Source organism: Volvox carteri (genome assembly GCF_000143455.1).
Source record: "Volvox carteri f. nagariensis unplaced genomic scaffold VOLCAscaffold_9, whole genome shotgun sequence".
Taxonomy (NCBI): Eukaryota; Viridiplantae; Chlorophyta; class Chlorophyceae; order Chlamydomonadales; family Volvocaceae; genus Volvox; species Volvox carteri.
Window position 1 is genome coordinate 1,502,846 of NW_003307552.1, and position 16,668 is coordinate 1,519,513.

Genomic DNA, 16,668 nt, shown 5'->3' on the forward strand with positions numbered 1-16,668 from the left:
TGGAGTGAGCCAAAGGCGCACTGTGCGGCTCCGCAGTCAGACGCAGTCCAACCCCATTCTTACCTTGTCCGGCCATGGCCACGGCCGTCCGCGGCGCCGTCGTATGCGCCAAAATATGCCATAACAGAGGAGATAATGTAAAGATAATGAAAGATCGTCGAGCTGTTTGCGGTTTGCGCTAAACAAAGTGGGAGTTTTCCAAAACAGAGTTTGGGACACTGTGAACAAGACCAGAAGATTTGTGTGTATTCCGCAGTCCCTACAAGGACGGTGTGGTGTTCCTGCTCGCGCAGAGCTGTCTTACGATTTCAAACCGTCGCAAAGGCAGCATGATGCCCTTACGCTGGGCGCACCTCACGTACTTGTCATATTCTGCCTGGTTTAAGTGTATGGGCCTCTGTGCCCTAGTCGGACTCACCTGGTGTAATTGGTAATGTTCTGACGCCTGATCAGCGTCCGAAGACCGTGCGCGGAGCGGGTTCCTTGCTGGGCTCGCCATGTAGATTAGATAAGAAATGTTTGTAAAGGGTGCGGAAGCGGTGGGAGTACTTGACTCCGAGGTCTCTTTGACCGGTTGGTCTTCGATACCAACACTGTAACAAAGCTCGGCAGTTTGCACAGCGAGTTTCGAACCAGATTCGATTGGGAAAGTTCCCAATTCCTGCACCATTGTAACTAACACCAGGCAAAAAGTACTCAGGGAGACACCGATCGCGAGGGAGCTGAACCCTTCTTACAAACAAAATAGACTGGATCGAGAGGGGTGCCAATTGTACATATGAATGGTCGAGTATAATGCTTGATCACATCAATTTTGCTAATGTGCATAAGGCTAATGGCCCAGCATGCGTGACAGTATCAGGGTGCATGTGTCCCAATTTGGTTTGTGGCGCCTCCTGCTGGTACTTGGTGCTTGGCAAGTAACACGGTCTCAGCAGTGCGTGAGCGAGCTTGCCAACACTGCTCACACTAACATACGCATCTGAATGTGGGTGGTGGCCCGCTCTTGGGGACGGCCCAGAACTCGCTATAGAGCTGTAATGTGCGAGGTCAAGCATAGCTGCCGTACAGTGGTGTGCAACTGCCGTATAGATCGCACAGTGCTGTGCATGTGTGCAATCCTCTGCGAAATTTTATGGTTGTTCTATGTGTAATGTACGGGACTTTTATACTTTCTGGCCAGCCCAGCCTGGTTAAGAGTTACAACCGACTTAAGGAGGATGAGACATGCTACAGGATTAGGTTTACAGCACCTGTCTAAGGATAAGGTTTGCAGCTGGCATTTCAGGATGAGGGTTGTGGCACCAGCTCAAGGGATGGGGCGCTGACAGCTTTTGGATGTGAACACAGCTGCAGGATGGGGATGACCCTGGACGAAGGGAATGGGGATCGGACCCTCGCTGGCAGCATGGGATTGGGGGCCCCAGCTTTAGCATGATGATGAGAACCCTGTCAGAGGGGTGGGATTAGCACCGGCCCTAAGATGGGGATGGGGGACGGTTGCCCCTGCCAAAGGATGGGGGGATGGCTGACCAGTACCCAACCCCAGGATTTTGTGGGATGGGACCCTTTGCAACCCTCCTGTCCGTCAAAGCCGGGGCCCCCATGGACTGATAATTGAAAGTTTATGTCTTTTGTTTGTTTTATTGTTTTTTTCTGTCCTCTATCCGTTGCGCCAAGAACCGGAAAGAAACATGCATAGGTAACATAAAGTTATGGGCATGGACCTGTTAATGAAGAAGCGACGCCGGCCACACACGAGCAAGGCTCCATATTTCTGCCCTGCGCGAAGTAACCAAGACAGAGAGCTGAGGCAGCAGCAGGGGCGGCGGATAATTAACGCGACTGGGAAGGACAGATGCCAGAAAGTGAGAGGCTGGCTGGAGAGGCCATACCGGCTAAGGATAGCGCACGATATCTGGGGTTAGTGCATGGGCCGGAACGGCAATTCTGGGCCTGCCGTCAGCAGTTGTATGACACAGCTAGAGCAGCTATGTTCGCGTTGAGTGCAAAATTAGATAAGCTAAAGTTGTTCGCCCCAGATGTGAGGATGAGGTGTTTCGATACGCAGGTACGAGCAATACTGTTGTATGGTTGTCAAGCGTGGGGGCCGTTTATGCTAGCTGAGGTCTCGGACAGGCTCAGAAAGCGGAGTGATGCGAATAACCTTGCAGAGGGGCCCTTCGAGGCATGCTTAAAGGACAGAGCAGTGCAGCTTCAGATATCTTTCATGCGGCAAATTGTAGGAGCTGCCAGACCAACACACCGCTTCCTGTTCGCAGAGCTATCGCAGCTACCCCTACACTACCACGTTCTCAAGCAGGTTGTGAGGTTTTGGAACCATGTCCGTTTACAGCGTGGGTCTGTGGCATACCAAGTTTTGCGACAGGACGTCGCAGAATCCCTCTCCAACCCCGAAGGGCCCGGATGGGGGACACTACTCCTCCATTTTCTATGTTTTTTGGGGCACGACGTATGGAAAGAGGCCCCGCAAGGGCTACACGAGGTAGACGAACGAGTGGAGTGGCTGATGAACAGGCCAATGCCAGAACGTGCGATTTTGGAGTTCAAGGACCGATTAGTGAGTGGTTGGAAGCATACGCGTTTAGATGTCCAGCCTGACGTGTATCCGTCAGACGGCAAGCAACCAGGAATCCACATGGCGAAGTATAAGCATTGGATGGGTCTGGCGGCCGAGCAAGCGGGCAGGAAGGAGGTGCTCCCGCACATCACAATGTTTATCCCACGTTCGGCGAATCGCAAGCTTATGCAGTTTAGGCTTTGCTGTTGGGCACTGGCGGCTAACAGAGCGCGTAAGGGACGGCGTTATATACCTAGGGAGGAGCGAGTATGCGCTTGCTGCGGCACTGATAGCCACATCGAGGATGAGAAACACATTTTGCTGGACTGTCCGGTGTACGACGAAATCAGATCTGATATGGGCTTTCCACGCTTCGAACATATGAAGGACGCTATGAAGTGGGAACCTGAACGCCTGGCAAGGATGCTGGAACGCATATGGTCTCACCGCAACTCTATCGTTCCCTTTGGTCGTTAGTATACTTCATCACTTGTCTCGTTGGAAGTGCGAGGTAGGATGGTGCTTATAGGCGATTTGGCAGCCCTTGAGCCTCGGCTCGTACTAGGGTGGTTTGCAGGTACGGGGAACGCACCCACGACCATGTAACAACAACAAAAAAGAAAGTGAAACCCTCGCGCTCAGAGAAACCCGCAAGCCACTGCCATGCAATCCTGCCACTAATAGGCCTTTTGCAAATCACATTTTTGGTGTTTTTGGCATCGTGTAGTGAGCTCAGGCTGGCTGGTGAAGCCGTACCGACTTAGGAGGGTGCACAATATCTGGGGTTAGTGTATGGGCCATAACGGCCATTTCATGCAGTGGTATCACGGGTATATCACGGAATCTGCATCCACCGATCGGTTCTTCCCTGCAAAACTCATGATATAACACATGCCTGCTGCCAATAGTTGTACAACACAGCTAGGGCAGCTATGTTCACGCTGAGTACAAAATCGGATAGCTAAAGTTATTCACCCCGGATGTGAGGATGAGGTGTTTTGATACGCGGGTACGTGCAATACTGTTGTACGGTTGTCAAATGTGGGGACCGTTAATGTTGGCTGAAGTCTTCGACAGGCTCAGGAGGCGGAGTGATGCAAGTCACTTTGCGGAGGGGCCCTTCGAGGCATGTCTGTAGGATGGAGCGGTGTAGCTCCAGGCATCATTCATGCGGCAACTTGTGCGAGCTGCCAGACCAGCGCACCGCCTCCTGTTTGCTGAATTGTCACGGCTACCTCTACACAAACACGTTTTCAAGCAGATTGTGAGGTTTTGGAACCGTGTCCGTTTACAGTGTGGGTCTGTGGCACACCAAGTTTTGTGACGGGAGATCGTAGAGGCTATGTCCAACCTCGTAGGGGGCGGGTGGGGTTCACTAGTCCTCCGTTTTCTAGGCCATTGCTGGAAAGTGTGGTATCGGAGTTCAAGGATCGGTTGATGAGCGGTTGGAAGCATACGCGTGTAGATGTCCAGCCAGGCGTGTATCCGTCAGGCGGTAAGCAACCGGGAATCCACATGGCGAAATAATTAAGCATTGGATGGGTCTGGCGGCTGAGCAAGCAGGCAAGAGGTGCTCAAGCATACCACAACATTTATCCCGCGTTCAGCGAATAGTAAAATTATGCAATTTAGGCTTTGCTGTTGGGCATTGGCGGCGAACAGACAATGTAAGGGACGGTGTTATGTACCTAGGGAGGAGCGGGTATGCCCCTGCTGCAGCACTGATAGCCATATTGGAGTCGAGAAGCACGTCTTGCTGGGCTGTCCGGTGTACAGCGAAATCAGATCTGACATGGATTTCCCACGCTTTGAGCATATGAAGGACATCATGAAGTGGGAACCTAAATGTTTGGCGAAGATGCTAGAATGTATGTGGTCCCACAGCAACTCTATCGTTCCCTTTGGTCGTTAGTCTCCTTTATCACTTGCTTTGTCTGAAATGCGAGGTAGGATGTTGCTTATAGGCGATCTGGCAGCCCTTGGGCCCTCAGCTCGTATTGGACGGTTTGCAGGTACGGGGTACACACCCCAACGACCATGTAACACACAGAGACACACTTTTCGTGTTACCAAAAATACAATGCAAAGTTGCCAATCCACCAGCGTGAGCGGATGGTCATACGCGAAGGCGAAATGCGCATGCGAAAGTAGCAGTTCCACAAAACACAGACATGTGCAACCGTGTCACTTATATACGGCATAATGGGGGAATAGGTACGCCATAGTCATCGACCATGCCATGAAAACGAATGCCATAAAGGCCATAATGCCCGGTCACAAACAGTTTAGATCTTAATAACAGCAGTGAATTCACGAGGTACTCCTAGATGTGAAGCACGTGCTAATTCAGCAGTCCTTGCAAGCACCTAAAGTATGTACAGAGCGTAGCTTGAGTATTTTGCAGCTGCCCGTCCACGCACCACGAATGCCGTTACTTATGACGTGAAGAGTCACGTGCATTGCTGGTGGAGTGCTTCACCACGTCTCACTACTACCCTACAGCTGGTCGTGGCATCTGCTGGTACGACATATTATGGGTTGGCCCCTGACTCCATTTCTTCACCTGGAATATGGTGATGCAATCAGATTTCGTGCACTAGGGACTACACACAACGGCATTGGTGGTACGCCATCCATTCATGGCTGTACGCCATCCTGCAGCACCTCCTGCAGGATGGCGAAGGACAAGTAGCCGTCCCCACTCCTTAGCCGGAAGCGTGCAGGTTAACGTAGAGGTCCTGCAAAAGGACAATTGTACAGGATGCCTTAGCAGTAACACAGGAAGATAAGCACTCTGGATGCTGCATGTGCATGGCCCATAAAAGCACGCCTGGTGGTGGGCGGCATCCAATAGTGGCACGCCTCGCTTCGGGCTGGAAACTACACACAACACGAAATGACGCCAACGTAAAGCTTAAAGCAACGTGGTTTTACGGTAGCCTAGGTTATATAAATGAGCTACCATAACGAACCATCACGATTAGGCACCCCCCGGTATTCCATGACGATTTCGGGCAACCCAGAATTCCCTTTGCAAGTTGAGAAATGTCGACTCCTTCGAGTTCCTTCTCCCAGTCGCTAATGAGGCGTGAACATGGGCCGACTAGCAACCCATGAAGCCTGCCGTCGTTATGAAAACGTCGAACTGCAGCTAGAGAGATTTAACTGGCGAGAAGTTAAATGAGCGTCCGGATGAGCGTTCGAGCTTCGGCTGGATGGCATTTGGTGGTCATGGTGCGGACGCTTTTGTTAAGGCAATATTACGCTTTTGACCGTAAGGATGCCCCAAATGGCACCGTATATTATGCCGTAAGTCTGAAGTATTACGGTTATTTAAGCTCGACCGCAATTACTTGGGGTTTTAGGGTTTCTGTTTCACCGAAAACGCTGACCCGTTGATAGTAAATTACACGCGCTGCTAAATTCCGCATCTTCTTGTTCCGCACCTTGTTGTCTAAGCTCGACAGCAGCTTGATCGTCTGGAAGGGAAGGCAGAGGTTCTCGACTTGAAGCAGTCCCGGGCATGGAATGATGTTCGAGTCCTCCATGACCTGTTGCATGTGGTGCAGCACCCGGGGGGAAACCTACGCGAGGGGCAGATGTGCTGGAACGGCGCCTTAGAGCAGTCGTCAATGTATCAGCTGGCGCAAGCCGAGGCACGGAATGCACTTACCGTCTGGGTTTCCCCTTTGTCGTCCAGGTAGAAGTAGGAGAGGCGGTAGAGCTGCTGGATGGACAGCCGTGGGTAGAGTTTGGTAATCTCCTCTAGGCTCCTGCTTTGCTTGTCAGTCAGCAGGAGGAAAGTTGCCGCCTGTGAGCGATTGGATTTGCGCGCCAAGCGAGTTGGCAAGGCTTACAACCTTTTTCATGGTGGGCTGTGCATCTTGCACATCAATGGGAATCCTTGTGAACTTCTGCGGATCAAAATGCGTGCTATGTGTTGCCAAGAAGACGCCCCATCTTGCCAACATTGCAGAGCCCATATCCTTTGCAGCAGTCACTCCAATCGGCTAATGAAAGACTGGTACCTTAGCCAGGCGGCCCGTCTGGTTCAGGAGGAGTTGATACCATCGCCATACGCTACGCCCGCACCTGTCTCAGGTGCTCGAACTCCTCTAACGAGCCCGCGATTTTCGGACACCGCTCCCGGGTCCAGTCTGCCACCTGTTTTAGCCCCATCATGATATGTTCGCCGTTGCTGAAGGAGCAGCACTCACGCCGCAATAGCAGTTGATTGCAAAGCCGCATGTTTACGTACTGGAAGAGCTCCTTGAACAGTTCCTTCACATACAGCAATTCGAAAAATGCAAAGCAGGTAAATCCAGAAATATGCGGAAGAACATTTATAGGAAATGCAATGAAGTTTGTCACTGCCTAGGGACGTGCGGTGGGGGGCCCAACCCCTTGCTCAACTCCTTGCTTCCTGGACTCACCTCCACCAGCACCTGGGCCACGTAATTGGCCTCGGCCACACCCAGCAACGTGTCCAGCACGCGCAGAAGTTCCGTCCAGGCCTTGGACGGGTCCGCTTGCTGCGCCACGGTGGCACCTACATGCAAGCCACGCGCCCGGGTACATGGCACACATGGTTCCCATGCTGCAAAGACGTCTACACAGCAAGCGTGGACTCTCCCAAGGCGTGTGTAACGGAAAGTTACTCCAGGATCAGCAACCCCGGCGCTTGTTAAAAGGGCGTTAGTTAAGACGGCTGGCCAATCAGCCACCACTACTGTGTTCTGCGGCCCCTGTCCACCTCCCTCAAAAGGTCGTCCTCCAGCATGTGATTGGCGATAGATGAAACTAATACAACCCACCTTTCGGCACCCTTTCTTATCAGAAAAGGATTCGCGCGTTGATGGTACAGGCCAGCATCAGCCAGGGTACACATCCAGGATCCAGGATACTGTATTTATCCCCATCCAGGGGGAGACATCCTTAACGATATCCGAACCAGGACCGGATGAGGCCTGCCACCTCACATCTCAGCATCCCGCCTGTAATGTGGGTGCACCACTTCTTCACAGCTATGGAACGGATCTACCTGCCTATGTTGAGGGTGCTGCCAATGCCCTCATAGCCCATGGAACTTCAATACCCGCAATTCGAGCCTGGAGACAATGCCGATACCGTATCTGTCATATCCATAGATGTGCGATTGGCCTCCCTTTGCCCAAAGGGATTAGAATTCCAACCCATACTTGATATATACCAATTGGTTAAACCTTGTTAAATCCTTCCTTTCCAGGAAAGGACCTTGCGAGCTGATGCCATCGCGTCAGCATCAGCCAGAATATATACTCAGGATACTTCAGCACATCTCGGGCTATGCAATCATTGCGCATCGCCACCAACCAGCCGGGGACGGACTCGGACCCTTCTGGAAAGCTGGGCCGTCCGGTGCGATCACAGCCATAGATAACGGCTTTTTAGACATGTGTGCAAGTGAACACACGCGCAAATGGGACCTCGTCGGCGCCACTACGAATAACGTACCGGTGCGGGCAACCGTGCTGCCAGATGACGCCTTGGGCGTTAAGATACAGTCCTCCAAAATTAGGGAAATCTCCTTGCGCACGTTCGCACGCAACAAGGAAAATGTGGTCTCCACGATGACAGCCAGCTGATGCTTGAATAGCAGAGCTGGATACTTGGCCACGAGCTGCTTGAGCCAATAGGACGAATTTTTTTGTGACCGGACACAGGGAAGTGACATCCAATCCTAAGATGACCGTCAAAAGCGTAGGTGTACGTGCTAGCTATCCAAGGCAGGGGCTTGAGACGAGGCACACACAATACACATACCACTGAGGTGCGCATGCCCAGGGCTGTGTAGAGGTGGCGAGAAATCCCAATGAAGTCGGTCAACAGGTGGGGATACAGCTCAATCGCAGTGCGACTCGATGTGCAACCCCGGCGCAAGATGCCCTAGAGAGAACCCCACCCCTCACAGTCACGCACGTCAGTGTTTGCCTCGTCCACGTGGCTGGAGGCGCGTCTGACGTCCTTAAAGAGTATGTGCAGCACCACGGTGTTGGACAGCCAGTAGGCCAGGCATTCGTTGTCGCTTTGGCCCCAGTTAACCTGTTATCGATACAGGACGGGGAAAGCCGAACAGGTTGGGGCTGTTGACAGTGGAGGGTCGTTTCTCCATGCTGAAACGATGGGTTGTAGCATAGACATGCCAACGATACTGTGATGTTGATGTGGACGTGCATCCACAAGAGGATTGAAGAATGGCGTTAAATAGAGTGCGCTTTCTCCTCTCTTAAGGATGTAACACTTTCGCCGCATTCCAGCAACACTGTAATCATGCCGAGCACAATAAAAACGGCGTCGGCATGATGAGCACTCACCTGCTGCGAGATGACGGCCGCGAGTTGATCGAAGATCGCTGTTCGGCTCGCCTGAAAGGCACGGAAGAGAAGGCAGTACCTCCACGCAGGCAGGCAAGCAGGCGTGTGGATGCTCCGAGTGGAGGCAGGTCTACGACAAACCGTAACCAGCCCACGCCACTCGATACACCAGGCATGCTAGTAATCGCTTTCGCGTGCCATCCGCTGCGATGACATGATACTGTAAAGCCACAGCAGTCCCGTCCTCCAAGCCCCTAAAATGGCCCCCCTTATGAGCTTCCCGTTTCGTAATAAGATCCTGTCCCTACTAGATGGGACTCCTTACCTGAACACGAGGATTGCAGCCGTGGGCAGCCTCCTGTGGAAGCGGATCCCCGCGAGTCTTGACCCATCTACTGTCCGCTGTCCGCTGCTGCTAGGCGTGAGCAGCAGTGCCTTAAGAGTGACCAGAAGCCGGTCTGCATCCGCCTCTGTCATATCCGAGATGCTCTTCGGGCTTTCGCGACCACCCAAATCGATCGAGGTGCTCCGTCCGCTCACAGTCGGGTTGCACGTCTCATGTTGCTGAGCTTCCAGCACCTGCACCTGGGAAGAAGCCCAGGAGAGGCGTATTTATTAATAGCACACGAAACGTCCCTGTGATTTACCGTTACCGTTACCATCCTACCTTTCTTAGCAATCCACCCACGGTACATTAAGAATCAGAAAGAGCGTGACAACTGCAGGCTAGTCGATGTAGGCCAGAGCCTTCGTTATAGTGCAAGACGTCTTGATAGTTTCTCATATGGGTTCTCTCTCGAACACCGAAATCGGGGTTATGCGCGCAGCAGCTGCCGTGTAACAATCCATTCGCCCTCACGTGCACTCAATCAGCAGTCATAAGAAGTCCCCCTTTTGGTAACCCCCGGTTGTCCTCTTTCCCTAGCTAAGTATTAACAGTCACCCAACGCACGTTTTTGATGGTCTCGGCGTGCTGGACGAAAGCCCTGTGGAGGCCAGACGATAGCTCATCACACATCCTTTCGAGCTGTGCGATGCGCTCGTATGCCTCCTTGAGCTCGATTGTCTTCAAACTATCTGCCTCGCGCAAGGAATTACACTCTGCCTGCAAAACTTGAAGATCCTGTGAACCGGTTGGGGCCAATGCTGCCGTAAGAATTTAGAGTGGGTGCATCAGTTGTTGCTTACGCTGCTGAGTGTCGGCATGTACTTAGCTTATGGAATGGGAGCAGACGCCGACACAGATACGGACGCAGGGCCATAAAGCGCGAGGGTAAGCACGGCTGCACATAATTACCACAACCTGTGGATCTTAGACCCACATAATCTGCCCCGCCGCCACCATGTCCGCACCTGCAGTAGGACCTCCCTATCGTCTTTGAGGTGGCTAATAACCTTCGTGTTGCTGACGAGCATCTGCCACATAACTTCCGGCTTGTGCTTTGTACCGTTCTGAGGATGCCTCGCGCGTTATGGCCACGAACCAAAGAATTACTAATAAGATAAGTTATAGGAGGGCAAGCAAACATCAGCTCATGATTGCACGGTACATCTAAGTTGCAACTCTCTCGTGGTGTGCATGCTATGCACGCACCGGTGCTGCTTTGCTGTGCTTTGCAGCTCCGACAATAGGTGCACACACATTTTTAAATTACTCTTGAAATATTTACATGTACACAGCACGCCCGTTAACAATTGAACAAGAGCCCAAGCCGCAGCCAAGACACTTGAACGATGGCTCCTCGGCGCACCTGCTGCACTCCACAATTAGGACTTAGATTGGTGATCACCGCAAGAGGTCGCCGTGAGCGTGTTTTTTCCATGCTTGATGGAGGTGATGGCAGTCTCGAGGGCATGGCTGCACGCCGGGTGGCAGGAGTAAGCAGCTTACAACTCTGGAAGCTAGCAAATGTAATCCGCACTAAATCAACATCATCGTACTTGCCTTGGCTCCGATGTCGACAGCTCAGTTGTTTAGGTGGATACCGAAGTGCAGGGTTGTTTTTTTTTTGACAATACCTATATGTCAAGCTTCAAGATTGTATAAGGTTTAAAGTTAGATAGCATATCGGTTTGTTCTCAACCCTGGCAGGCTGGGCATTGAAGCCGCTGGACTGCCGTACTTCTGAGGTCGTCCGTCGTCAACTTCGCCAGGCTTACGACCAAGCTTAAGATGAAACGTTACGAATAGTTTCGCGGGATTGCTAGCCTTCTGCTCACAGCTTCGGCTTTTGGCAATCTCCTTCTATTCGAATCTATTCAGGACCCCCCGGCTGTGTTGCAATCTGGCTAGACTCTTGTTAACTATAGGAATCATTTTGGCTTATCCGTGTCCCGTCAGCCCATGTTATCGTTGAAGTAGTTGTTATCTTGGTATGAAATGGCCGTAACACAGCATGGCGCACCACATCAACACATAGCACGGGGTCCAGCAGATGCCTGTGGGCTTTGACTTCCAGGTCAATGCGGGTCAAGCGCTTCGGCCCTCACTAACTGCCCTCCTCAAGATCCGCCCTCGCGCCACATGGCCCCCGCTCGGGCCCACCCTCCCACGGGGCCCTGTCGCAACCTCCCGGCTTGCCGTCTCCCCGTCTGAGCCTTCGCCCAACCCCTCCGTATCCCCGCCCGCTACGGTGCCCCGTAGGCCGGCTGCCGACGCCGCCAGCGGCCGCGGCGGAACGTGGTGCGTGTAGAAGTCCGAAGCAGCGAAAAGGTGGTTGGGCCGACCATACGTGGCGGCAGCCTCCTTGAGGAGCCCCGCTACGGCCCAAGACTGCTGCTCGGCCTCCTGCTGTCCCGAGGCCCTGGAGGAGCGACTCAGGTCCACATCCTGGCATACGGCATACGATTGTGGAAAACAGGATCCGGGAATAAACCATGGCTAAAACCTAGAACGCCATTGCAAAACAGGAGAAAAGGGGGAGGTGTTCCGTGGCTTAGGGACCTTATTTAGGTCCCTAAAATAAGAGCTACATACCGGTGAGATATCATGCACGAAAACGGGCGGCACGCGAAAAGGGATCGCAAATGTGGATTGGAATTGTGGGATTTAGATATTTCACGTGGGTGGGTTTTATCAGGCGCACTATGGCCGGGAACCTAGTACAAACGGCGCTCCCCATGATCTCCCCGCATCTCCCTTTCTTTGACGTCCGCACGCCTTCCCCTGCACTTCAAGGGCCAACACACCTAGTTGCGACGCTTACCCTCGGTCCCTCGCGGTATCGTGCGCTGAAGTGTGTCAGCACCAGGCTGCGCGCGCCCACCGCGGCCGCGAAAGCGCCAGCCATCCAGCCCGTGCTATGCTGCGCGATGCGCGCCTTGGCCTCCATGCCGCGCGCAAAGGTAGCCTCATGCGACATTACATCGCAGCCCGCGGCCAGCGGCGCGATGGGCCGTGAGGAGACCGTGTCGCCCAGCACCACCACCTGCATATGCGCCGGACATCAGCCACAACCGTCGGTCAGGGCATTGAAATTCAGTGACTGAAGCGACACATTGGTCTGGTTGAGCACATTGGCGAATGTGTGCGCCAGAAGCAAGACGGGCCGCTGGTCCCGCGGTGAAAGATTGCGCACTTACCCAAGCGGGGGCTGGAGGAGTGATGAGCCTTGCCGTCGGAGGGCAAGACGAGGAGTGGACATTTGAGACTTGGCCATGAGAACCGAGGGATGAAGGGGTGCGCAATGCGACAGAGAGGACGTGCGTGCCGAGGTGCCAATGTGCCCTGTAGAAAACTGAATGATGCCGCAGGGGAACCCAGGTATGGGAACGGCTGTCCCACACACTGCCGTCCCCCATACGCAACGCAAGTAACACAACGCAAGTGGGTGGCGGTGGGCGGACAAGTCCACTGTCTGTGTCAGGTTCAGCACCCCACGTGCCCATCCAGCCCCTCAGTCCCACTCCCCGCCCACCTTCCTCCGCCGCATTCCCTCCTCATACGGCCGCCCCTCCACGAATACGTAGCCCCAACAAGGCACCCGATGCTGCAGCTGCGCCGCCCGCACACGGAACCCTGCACAGCCTGGCAGCTCCCAAAAAAGGCCCTCGGCAGCGACAAAACGAAACGGCGCTCCACCACCAGCACCGCCACCAGCACCGCCACCACCATCAGCTTCGTCCGCGTCCTCATCGGCGCTGCTCGTCAGCTCTAAAACCTCGCTATCTAAGACATTTTGCGATCCGCTATTGCGGCCGTGCTGACCGTACGGCTGGTAGCGCGGCAGTGGAGACCAGATCTCTTCCAGGGCCGCGACGCGGGACTGTACGGCCTGTACGGCAGCCTGCACACATGAGTAAGGTCAACAAACGACGAGCGGGAGGGGTATGGGGGCAAAGTGGGTCGGGCCCGGAAAACTTCAACCCCATTCAAGCCACTGGTATAATAAATTGCACTCGGCCGTATCCCACACGCAATATGTCACCACCTCTGCCTCTCCCTCCCAACGCGTCCCCGCCGTACCGCCAGCTCCGGCGCATCCAGCACCCGCCGAGCAGCTATTCGCTGCAGTGACACCTCCACGCCACTGTCACCAGCACCATGGCAGTCGCGCTCATCGCCGTTGCGCCGCCGCCGCTGCTGCCCTAACGCCTGCGCCAGCGGCTGTGGTGGGTGCGCCGCGGCGGGCGAGCAGACCAGCTCCGAAATCAGTACTGGCAGCTGCAGCCGCCGGGAAAGGCCCGTAGAAAGTATGGATACACGCACGAGCTCCTGTGTTGTGCCCGCGTACCGCCAACCAAAGGAAAAGGAGGGCGAAAGGAAAGGGAGGGCACCAGGCGAGTATCGTGAAGTCGACGTCGGGAGATATAAGGAAGTTTGTGCGCGAATCGAGCACGTCTCGAGCATGTCAACATCCATGGTTTGGGTTAGATCTTAAAGGATGGAGATCGGGGTTGGAACTCCCTCCCTCCCTTCCCCATGTTAGCCCTCCTCCCGAAAGCTGGCGGTTTCCCAGCTCCGTCCGTTCCCCAGGTGGCGCAACAAGAACGCCATCCCGGCTTCCTACTCGCCAGTCCACCCATCCATTCGCCCATCAAAGTATTCATCCGCAAACAGCTCACCGCCAGTCCCGGCGGGCCGTACACGTGATGCCGCTGCCGTGCTGGGTCGGTTTGTCCCGCCGCCTTGGCCCGATCCAGCACTGCTAGAGCCGCCGGCAGGCCGAAGCAATGGTCACCATGGAGATGCGTGATGAAGATCCTGGGTACGGCAATTACCACAGCGGTACCCAGCGCTAACACTGGATGCAGTACTTGATGCAGGCGGTACTGCTTGACCTAGCATTCCTAGTCCCTGGACACGGCGGAGCTGACCCCAGACTCACCCGGCAATAACTGGTGCCGGCACACTACATAGTACCTTCCCCAACGAAACTCGCACTTCTGCTCAAGCGGTCACTGGCCCCTTATCTCCCACACCTCCCATCCCTCCACCAACTACTTGGGCTTCGCCGCGCCGCCACGTAGCTCAGGCCAGCCCCGGGACACTTTTTCGCACCCGCTGTGAAGCCCTTTATGATAATATACCCCATGCCAATACCCGGCATCCAGCCCACCTAATCGAGCAGGTTCTGCGCACTCGCGCACGTGCCAACTGCAACGCCCGCTTCTGCCTCTACTCTTTCAAACTCTCATGCCAACTCATGCTTCCTTTTCCAAGCTTTATGACATGGCGCTGGGCGGGGCGGGGCGAAGGCAACACTCAACAACCACCATCTACAGACGAGGGACGGGAAACTTGTGCTTACGAGAGCTTAGCTATCGAAACCCCAGGGCCCCCTTCCCCAGGTCGCCCTCGCGCTCAGGTAATGCCTGGGTTCGCGAAGTCATCCTCCCGCGCTTCGTTCCGTGCATTTAGCGCTCTCACCCGTCAATCTCCGCCAGATCCAAAGAGCCCTCCAGTGACAGCAGCTGACGGTGCGTGCCTTCGCCGCAGTCCACCATCTGTACGGCACCGGGCAGCCGTACAAGTGTACAGCTCACGTTGCGCTCCAAGGTAGGGGTGCCCGAGTTTGTCCCTAGCCACGTCAGCGCGAGTCCTGCAATGCAGGTTTGGGGTTGTGTGGACGGGACGCGTGGTTGTGCATACGAGAAGAAAGATGGGAAATGCGCGAGGCTGATGGCAGTGGCAAGCGGTTTCGCAGCGCTGGGGAACCACCGACACGCGTGTTTTTTCATGCTAGAGAACATTGGCATGAAGGCGCGAAAAGGTGCACGCATGTTGCCTGGATGCGCGTGCCGCGTAGAGGCTCTCCTGCCAACCGTGGGCACGGTGAGCAACGATCGGGTCGTCGCAAGTCGCGTCGAAACTCAGCTGCCAGCACCCTTTGTAGCAACGGCGACGGCGCCACTGCCCGCGCACGGCTAGCCACCGGCATAGGCAGCACTGCCAGCACTGGAAAACGTCCCCCTCCCTTCCCCTCCAGCACTGGCTGGCTGTGCAGCACGCGAGGACCTCCGTGCTCTGTTCTTACCAGTACGCAACGGAAAACCCGTGTGGCGGGACTGTGGGGAGGCGGCCCCAACTGCGACACAGCCTTGCTGCGGCGGCGGGAGAGGTGCTTGTTGCTGCTGTCCAGACGCCTGGCGACTTGCACCTGCAGGGGCAAGCACCTTAGTGCTGTGCCATGGCCCTGCCGAGCCGACCGCATCCTTTGCCTGAACCGCCGTCCAGGGCTGCGAAGCCGCGGCACCGACCCGTGGGCCACCTGCGACCGCTACAGGGAGCTGCTGCGGCTGCAAAGGTTGATGCGGTTCCCGATGGTATGGCGGTGCTGGCGGATTAGCGCGCTGCAGCCGTGGCCGTGGGGCTGATGTCTGCCATGGAAGTATGGTGGAAAAAGGGATAGGGGGAAAAAAGGAAGAAACGTGTGAAGGAATGAAATAGGAGGAGGCGCGGATCACCTCCCACGGGTGCATTACACAGGAGCCGAAGAGGACTGGCCTGCGAAAACGCAACCAATCCTACAGAATTGCGCAAGCGAACCTGTTTTGGGTCGTGAAGACTGACCTGACGCTTGACTTGCAAAAGAGGTTCAGAATCCTCATGAGTGACATGTGTACTAAGTACTGACATGGGCGCCCGACCATGAAATGATAATCGTTGGCTGCGTGCCCTCGACGTGCGGCGCACGGGCGGACTGCTGTTTGCCCTGTGTTGCGGACTGTACATGCCAACCGTAGAAGGACCATAACTGCATGCGCTAGAGGTATGGCATCTATTAGCATTTGAGCATGTCCATACGGGATGAGGTAACATATTAGTTGCCGAACGTTGTGACTGGAGTCAACGCAATTTGCTCAGTCGTTCTAGCAAATCCAAGAGTTGAAAATAATTTTGATGAATACAACAGGTAGGCAAGTGAGGAAGAAACTCCCAGCCGCCGCGCTGAATCGTGCGCCAACGAGTAACAGAAAAAGAACACTCGGCTAAGCGTTTTTTTAAGCTATAGCGTAACCATTTAATACACACACGTTTATGCATAATGAACTACACGTTCTACAGGATAGACGAATATCCCCGATAGTTGCGCAGCCGTACAGCAGCGCATCGCTTCTATCCAGAGTTCTGGGATCCAGGCGCTTCGTTTCCTTGCTCTTGATTTCTCACTACATTATGCTGACGAGCAACTGCCACGGAAGTGCATTTTCACCATTGTGCGTTGGGTGGTGCGGCTATCTTCCCTCGTGCGTGCCGCGTGCGTTCTCCAAGTCATGTGTTTCACCCAAGCC

The 16,668-nt window shown here is 54.5% G+C and overlaps 3 protein-coding genes across 3 annotated transcripts in view; all 3 read right to left on the reverse strand.

The window, feature by feature from the left end:
• Positions 1-499, reverse strand: part of VOLCADRAFT_88626 (uncharacterized protein) — a gene marked incomplete at both ends in the record, with an annotated part of 29,895 nt that extends 29,396 nt beyond the window's left edge. The window contains 2 exons of the mRNA XM_002948316.1: positions 64-218; positions 419-499. Of these exons, the coding sequence (XP_002948362.1) occupies positions 64-218; positions 419-499 (236 nt within the window). The remainder of the gene's footprint in view (positions 1-63; positions 219-418) is intronic.
• Positions 500-4,574: 4,075 nt separating this feature from the next.
• On the reverse strand, positions 4,575-10,410 carry myoD (class XI myosin heavy chain MyoD). The gene is made up of 11 exons (XM_002948317.1): positions 10,288-10,410; positions 9,887-10,217; positions 9,260-9,519; positions 8,935-9,013; positions 8,540-8,662; positions 8,075-8,300; positions 7,015-7,130; positions 6,674-6,745; positions 6,255-6,392; positions 6,028-6,165; positions 4,575-5,319 (listed from the first exon to the last, which is right to left on the reverse strand). The coding sequence occupies exons 2-11, from the start codon at positions 9,950-9,952 to the stop codon at positions 5,287-5,289; spliced, it is 1,251 nt and encodes a 416-aa protein (XP_002948363.1). The 5' UTR covers positions 9,953-10,217; positions 10,288-10,410; the 3' UTR covers positions 4,575-5,286.
• A 994-nt stretch (positions 10,411-11,404) lies between these two features.
• Positions 11,405-16,405, reverse strand: VOLCADRAFT_103834 (uncharacterized protein; the record flags this gene model as incomplete). Its single annotated transcript, XM_002948318.1, has 10 exons — positions 15,947-16,405; positions 15,841-15,880; positions 15,550-15,672; positions 15,411-15,441; positions 14,804-14,975; positions 13,999-14,137; positions 13,400-13,597; positions 12,852-13,220; positions 12,141-12,362; positions 11,405-11,764 (listed from the first exon to the last, which is right to left on the reverse strand). Exons 1-10 carry the CDS (start codon positions 16,162-16,164, stop codon positions 11,405-11,407), a joined length of 1,872 nt encoding a protein of 623 aa, XP_002948364.1. The 5' UTR covers positions 16,165-16,405.
• Positions 16,406-16,668: the final 263 nt, after the last annotated feature.

What these genes read in the sequence shown, in the direction of transcription:
- myoD (XM_002948317.1), bottom strand. Translation starts at nt 9,952, where the DNA reads ATGTGTGATGAGCTATCGTCTGGCCTCCACAGGGCTTTCGTCCAGCAC. An exon ending in ACGCCGAGACCATCAAAAAC is followed by an intron (nt 9,520 to 9,886) that starts GTGCGTTGGGTG and finishes GCTTCTTCCCAG; the next exon opens with GTGCAGGTGCTGGAAGCTCA. An exon ending in TGGACGAGGCAAACACTGAC is followed by an intron (nt 8,301 to 8,539) that starts GTGCGTGACTGT and finishes CGGTCATCTTAG; the next exon opens with GATTGGATGTCACTTCCCTG.